This window comes from Lynx canadensis, chromosome C2 (genome assembly GCF_007474595.2).
Source record: "Lynx canadensis isolate LIC74 chromosome C2, mLynCan4.pri.v2, whole genome shotgun sequence".
Classification (NCBI taxonomy): domain Eukaryota; kingdom Metazoa; phylum Chordata; class Mammalia; order Carnivora; family Felidae; genus Lynx; species Lynx canadensis.
The window spans coordinates 24,484,877-24,492,281 of record NC_044311.2 but is presented as its reverse complement, the minus strand read 5'-3'; the positions used below and the strand labels follow the sequence as shown (position 1 = coordinate 24,492,281).

Sequence of the window (7,405 nt, the reverse complement as noted above, 5' to 3'; positions counted from 1 at the left end):
GGGTCCACGCATCAACCATCTGTGCCTCCCGGGCCCTTCACCTTTCTGTGAGAAGGGTCCTTTCTCGCCACAGATGCGCCTCCCGGAGTGCACAAATTTCTGGTGACACACACACACCCTTAAGAGGTCAAGAATGTGGCCTGACAGAGACAAGTTACAAAATAAAAACAAAGCTGTCGGTGGTCCCCCTAATGGTGCATTTCGGGGAGGAGTTGTTGGGGACTTGGTGGAGCAGTCCGAGGGTGCCTCGGCCCTGGGTGGGACTGGTGACTCCTCTGCACAGCTGTCTGTGAGGCCAGAGGACGCCCCTTGACCACCTGCAACCCGTTCCCACTTACCCATCACCCTGGCTGCAGGGGAGGCAGGGACAAGGCTTCTGCCTGTAGAAGGGGTCCTGGGAGGAGGATGTGTTGTTAGTGCGATTCCCCGATTCCCCGGGGCTGGCCCTGAGAGAAGATTGAAGAGTGGCTTAAGTGGGAGGAGCAAATGCCAAGGAGGAGTGGGGAAGGGAGTCAGGAGGGGAAGGCACTCAGCACCTGGACTCAACCCTGCAGGGAAGCCTCCCTCCCCGGCCAGCCTGCACTCACCGCTCCTCAGCCAGAGCAGAGCCCCTCCCGGGAGATGGGGCCCCAAGGCTCTCAGGCACAGATGTAGGTAGTGCAGGAGGATGAGCCAGCTGCCCGGAAGTGGTCTTCCCAGAGGATACGGGTGAAGCCCCCATCATACCTGCCGCAAAAGGGTCCCTGCTCCCGGCGGCCAGCGAGGGATGCCAGCGTGCGTGGCTGTCACTGGTCACCATCACCAGCACGAGCCAACTGAGAAGTGTGCCTGGCCCTCCAACTTTTTCATGGCAGAACCTGTGGATAATAAAGTTGCTTGGGGGAAATGGGTTGTGACCCATGGGAGGGAAAGTCCCTTGCTGGCTGGGCCTGGGACAGAGACCTAGGCCAGGGATGGGCCCACGCACAAATCCTGGCAGTGGCACAAAGGTATCACTGGCCTCATGGCTCTACCTAAGCTAAAAGGATCCCCCTTACCTTTCCTAGTTTGTCAGTTAAGACTTGGGGGGTGCCCTCCCCACTGTGGCCCTGCATCAAACCCTGTATTAGGTGGGCATAAGTGAGGCTACCAGGGCAAACCTGGTGTGGAGGGGAGACAGTGCAGAGGGGAGGGCAAGCCGTTGGGGCCACACCCCTAAATGACTTCTTGGAGCAGCGGGCCTAGCAGGGCCCAAATTGGGGAAGAAGGGACTGGCACGGTTAGGCATGAGCCCTAGGGAAGTGCCTCATGCAGTGACATGGGTGAGGCTGGGCTGGGGGCCCTGCTGGCCATGTCCTGGACTGGTGTCCTGTGACTCAGGCCTGCTCAGCATCTTGCCCTGGTCCCCCACCCAGAACAAGTCAAGCTACATTCTCAGTTTCACATTAGTCTTTTATTATAACTGTATTTAATGGGATCACTTTGCCAAAAGGAGAAGTCATTTCTTAAATCAGTATGAGTTACAGCATAAAGATGAATGAGAACAAAGCAATAGGATATAAATGGCACAACAGGATATTCCATAAGTCAAATGAATTGTGCCATCATGAGACAAATTATTATGACAACTTTTACATCAAAGTGGTCTCAAGCCTGTTTACAGGAACTTTAGATTTCTTTTCAACACTATAAAAAGAGAGCTTTTGAAAGTAACATGGGGGGTGGGGTGGGGAAGCGGTTTTGGCCCGTGAGAAGGAAGCTCGGCTTGCCAGGTGCCGTCCTTAATTCATCCCGGCCTCCTCTCCCTGTCCCACGGCCCCCCAGAGCCCCTGTTCTGTACACATGGGGGCGGGGACCGGTGTGCACCTGCAGGGGAGGGGGATGGAATGATGGCATGGCCTGGCCTCCACAGGACAGCCACTGGGAGGGCCTGCATCGCCCCTCCCCTGCTCCCCGCAACACTGGTTCTGCAACAGCCCCTGGAGGCAACTTCGTAAGGAAACAATAAAATGAAAACAAAAATAGTAAATTTAAGTCACCTCTGGCAGATTACCTATCTTTAAGAGACAACGTAACTGCCACTGAGTTTTGTATTTGTTCATCGTCTCTGACAAAGTGGAGGAGTCCTTCGTGTTAGCTGTGGGCAATCAGACCCGAAGGACTAATGAACTCTGTCAGATGCAGAGAAGGCAAAGCACAGGGAGGCCTCGGGTGTATTTTTAGTCACACTTATTCCGCAGTGGTATTACTTCTTACCAGATTGCAGTTAGAAGTGAGCATTTGCAGGAGATCACCTTTGGAAGAAGAATCCAGTATAATTAAATGTTTAAAGTGTTATAAGACCCCTTGGCGTATACAAAAGGTAAGGCAAAGTCATAATGACTTTCTTTCTCTAATCTGTAGCTCTCATATGTAATGTACAGAGAGTAAATTTAACTCAAATTTCCAAACTGATCAGAGAGGAATGCATGAAACACAGACACACATATTAAAAAAGTGGATGACAGAATTCATCTAAGCTTTACATATATAAAATCTATTTAACTGCTAATAATCAAAACATGAGAGGGTTCCACTGATTATATTTGTTAAAGAAAAATAAAAAGGTTTCATATATTCAGGATTTAAAAAAATGTGCAATGAAACAGAAGTACCTGATAAAATAATAAAAAAGGAACACATTCTTTTAATAGCACTGTAACTAATAAAAATGCAAACAATGCTCGACTATGAAAAATAACAAGTCACTTAAAACGACTGAGAGTAATACAATTCTCAAACCCCATGGATCTATGGAAAGTGGAGGGTGGCACTGCCCACGTCCCACTCCCCCTCGTGCCTCCTTCCTCGGAGGGGGGAGCAGCGCACTGGGGACCGCAGAAGCAACAGCTCTGAGGGACCCCGTCACTTCCCGTGTAGCACAGACACGGAAGCACAGAACGGAGGACCTGCCCCTGGTGTGCTGGCGGGCCGGGGGTGTTCAGTGACTCGTAGACACCCAGCCGACTGCGACTGCAGGGAGGTAGCCTAGAGCCCTGTCAGGGTGCTGGCTGTCTGGCAGCTCCCGTGTGCCCACTGACACTGGACTATCACGACTCTAGCTCTCAGGGCCAAGGAAATGCTTGAAGCGAGCAGACGGCTGTCCGCCACTGCGAGGTGACAGCCAGCTCTGTGGCCCTTTCCAGCCACTGTCCTGGAGCCCTGGCGAGGATGGCTCCAGGCTTCTTACCTTAGAACCGAAAACACCAACAGCTCCCCAAACCAGGTCCTCGGAGAGAAAATAATGGCAACCCGGTGCAGCTGCAAGGCCACTCACTGCATGGGGACCTTGGGAGCATACAAAGTGTCTTCAAGGCGACACACAGTAACTTACTCAGTCACCCCCACAGGGAGCTGGGCAGACCACTCAGGACGCTCATCAGCGTATCTTTGAGTGACCATGGAAGGCCCAACAACCCTGTTATCTGAGCGAAACCGGGGTTGTCATTCCTCTTCCAGCTCACGCGTTCAGAGATTTTCCTGCTAGAGGTTAAGAACAAATCTTAGAGCTACTTAGAACCCTCTCTGTAGTAGCTGACTCTCGAGTCGTCACTAGTTTTTGGAGAGTGAGAGCACGTGGGAAATGAGGTCATTATCACGTTTGTCTGTAGAGAGATACATGGTTAGCAGTGGGAAGGATGTACACGGTGTGTGTTCTTTCAAACTTAGCTTTTCGCTCGTGGGCATGACCGGTTCCGCTGCCCAGAGGCCTCGCCATCCTCAGAGGAGAGGCCCTAAGAGCCAGTCACCTCAGGGCAGGGGCACTGTGGCTCTCCTGTCAGAACTCCTGCTTGGGCACAGGAGAGGGGAAGTGTCCTCTATAGGGACTTCTCCTTAAGGAGACAAACAGCTCCTGTGATGCTTTCTGCCCATCGAGATTCCATAAGCTGCCTATGGAAAAGCGCAAATCCCTACCCTGTGCTGAAGCCCGGGAAGGTGCAGCCACGCCAGACCTGGTCCTGCCCCGGCGGTGGTGCCTGGGACGCAGTGCACAACCGAACCCAGGCCCTGCAGCTCCTACACTTGGCTCCCAGCAAGGAAGGGCTGTGCAGAAATCCCACACCTTCCTGACATCTGGAATGTTCTGCGGGAAGCCCTGCTCCCCCAGAAGGGACTCCAGGTCTAGTTCCCTGTTACTGCTACTTTAAGGCCAATGGGAGATCCTGACTCTGGATGGGAATGAGTTTGGGTTTTTCCCTTTACTTCTCAATTGACAGGTGACAAATGTATTCTAGCGTCAAAGCTACAGAGGCTTTACCAGAAAACTGAGAGATGTTTATCCCACAAGTCAGGGTCACATTTACCAATTCAAGGAAGTAATATTGTTACAACTTTTGAAATCAGTGCAGCAAAGATTGGCTCAACGTGACCTTGCTTTCTGGTTGTGAAAGATCCTAAGAGGAGAAATACAGTTGTCTGAGGAGGGACAGTGATGGCCAGAGTCGATCTGGCCTGAGGTCTGGAAATGTACTCTTTAAGAAATGAAAAAAATCTAACTCCCATCACACTGAAATAGGATTCCTAAGTTTAGACCCTGTTTCTAAAGATCGCTGTAACTTTCTGAAAGGTCAGTGATGGGTTTTTTCCAGGCCTGGAATCTACCAGTTCTAGTCCATTCTGTTGTATTTGGCTCTGCTGTATGGCTTCCCAAAGGAGGAATGAAAGACGCTGAGATACAGATTTCCAGAGAGAAAGCCTTCTTGATATCAATCGATTTTCCTACGCCTGATGCTCTGAGGGAGGGAAGATTTGAAACCAACTCTTCTTCCTTCTCTAGTTATAATTAAAGGAGTTGCCACACCTAATTCTTAGTTGGGGAGAAGAGGACAGAGGAAAAGTGATTCTAATTGTGGTTTGGTCTTTTTTTTGACAGTGAGCATGATCCTGGATACTTAACCCAGGTCCACCTCAGAGGAAGGGTGGGGTGGGACGAGGTAAGGGCCACGAAAGCCCTGTCTACCTCCTGGTGAACATCAGTCTGTGTGCTCTGTGGCCCCGTCTGCCTCTCTCTGGAGGGTTCCGATGGGCTGCGCTAGGGCCACAGGCCTGCTGGGAAGGAAGTGTTGGTTTCAGAGGGGTCTCCGCTGGGGGAGCCTCAGGCAGACCCTGGGGCCGCTGAGGGGGGTGGCCGGTCCCTACAAGGAAAGCCAAGGGCACTGTGGTCAGATGTCCAGGGGGCTCACAATGGTGAAGCCAGAGTCCTTGCTGTTGCTGCTGCTGTCCTCATCAGGGCTGGAGCTGGGGTTGCTGGAGGAAGCTGAGGCTGGGCCCATCAGTGGGTCAGAGAACACCAGAGGGGAGCGGGCCAGGGGCTCGCTTTTCCCAGAGGTGCTTCGGAGGGTGCGAAGAGGCTGAGCCTGGCCTGAGAAGGACCCCTTGGTGCTGCCCGTGTCGTCTTCTCTGGAGACCAGGATGAAGTCGTCTGCGCTCCCTCTGTCCGTGCGCCCTGGTGTTTCTGAAGAGGACTGTGAAGCAGAGTCAGAAGTAGAGGTGGATGAGAGAAGAATCCAGTGAAATGAGAGAACTAAGTAGTAGCCCTGGGAGCACTTCATGGAAGTTCAGGCCCCTGGCCCGATGCTCTTCCTTGGAAAGATGCAATGTTTGGCCAGGTACTTCCCAGTGGCGGGGGGCCAGCTCCCCTGAAGCTGGATGCTGGGTTCCCAGGGCAATAGAGTAAATCTCCTGCCTGATAAGTTGAGAGAGGCCGGCTCAAGAGACAGCCAGCGGGCTGCAGACAGACTCCCTGCCAGCTGCACGTGGCACCCTGCCGTGCGCATCACTCGTCTTCCTGGGGCTTTAATGTTCTCATCTGCGAAATGGGGATAAGGACAGCATCTGTGACCTAGTGTGTGGTCACCGTGCAGTGAGGTCATGTGCGTGGATGTGAATCACACAGAATTGGCTCCCTAATGTAAGCCCAGATCCGGAGCGGTTTTACTACCGGCTTAAAGAATAGCTTCAGGAGGGCCTAATGTATGTATCTCATAACCAGCTCATCCCGGGTATGCGCTTAGGGGCCCCCTGGGACAATGGTGGCAAACACAAAAACCAGGAATGGTTAAGTGCCAAGTATATGGCAAAAGGTAGAAAGGCAGAAGTGCTTTACTGACCATGATTTTCCTTTCTTCTTAAGCAATTATGAGTAGCGTTTGTTTTTTTAAAAAAAATTTTTTTTTCAACGTTTATTTATTTTTGGTACAGAGAGAGACAGAGCATGAACGGGGGAGGGGCAGAGAGAGAGGGAGACACAGAATCGGAAACAGGCTCCAGGCTCCGAGCCATCAGCCCAGAGCCTGACGCGGGGCTCGAACTCACGGACCGCGAGATTGTGACCTGGCTGAAGTCAGACGCTTAACCGACTGCGCCACCCAGGCGCCCCGAGTAGCGTTTGTTTTTAACTAAAAATGCAGACATCTATGAACATGAGTAAGGGTTTTGGGTTAAGCCCAGAGAAGCCCCTGCCCGCCCTGACGTGAGGAAAGCTACAGCCTGACCAAGGATGTTCCAGAGCTGGCCACGAGGAAGAAGTGCTGACATAAGCTGGTGTGGTACCCACATCTGCTCGACCACCCACCTCGCCTACTCTCCCATAGCGTGGGTGGGGGCTGGGGCGGGAGTCTGAGGTCTGACGACATGCGCACAGCGCCGTGGCTGGAAGTGCCACCCGATCCTCTGGCCTCCAGACCAGTATGGCCTGGGCCACCGGTGGGCTGTGGGCAGAGCCTGGACAGGTAGCTGGCAACACTTCCAAGGGAAATCTGGGCTTGACTGACAGTGCTTTCTCTGAACTACATGTTCTTGGTGACATGTGGGTGGTGAGTAGCTAAATAATGGCTCAGGTGCCTCTACCCTCTGACCCTTTGTCCACCTTTAAGATATTTAATTGGGAGAACAGAAACAGAATTAGCCTTGAGATCACAGGGCTTGAGACAACAGGTCTTGAAGTTCCTCATCTCAAGGTTTAAAGCTGTTTCCATTCCATCAACACATTAACTCTTACAAAACTGAGGAGACACACAGATCCTGGCACTCTGGTAGAAGGGGATGTGATCACAGCTGGTACTAGGGCAGTTTGGGAGAGAAAGACCGTCCATTGTGAGGTGTACCCAGTCGGACGGTGCCACCCTTGGAGAGGCTGGAAGGCACACGTGAGTGGGGCTTGTGCTCCCACGCATATATATGCACACGGGGTGCAGGGCAGGCTGGGCTGTGGGACCTCAGCTTCAACCTTCTACCTCCAAAGTGTGGACACTGTTCATGTGACCACTGTCCTGCACTGTAAACTGTGAAAACCTTGACCTCTCACCCCACGTAGGGTCTGTGGCTGGAACGCTGCCGGGCAGAGCTCATCTTAGTTTGAAAATAAAAAGAGCATGTACAGCAGGCC

General features: G+C 52.3%; 1 protein-coding gene across 7 annotated transcripts in view; it reads right to left on the bottom strand.

Annotated features, from left to right (window-relative positions):
• Positions 1-1,413: 1,413 nt before the first annotated feature.
• Positions 1,414-7,405, bottom strand: part of TBC1D5 (TBC1 domain family member 5) — a 550,248-nt gene continuing 544,256 nt past the window's right edge. For all 7 annotated transcript variants that reach the window (XM_032594665.1, XM_030328643.1, XM_030328649.1 and 4 more), the window contains one exon: positions 1,414-5,483. In XM_032594665.1, the coding sequence (XP_032450556.1) occupies positions 5,181-5,483 (303 nt within the window). In that variant the 3' untranslated portion in view covers positions 1,414-5,180. The remainder of the gene's footprint in view (positions 5,484-7,405) is intronic.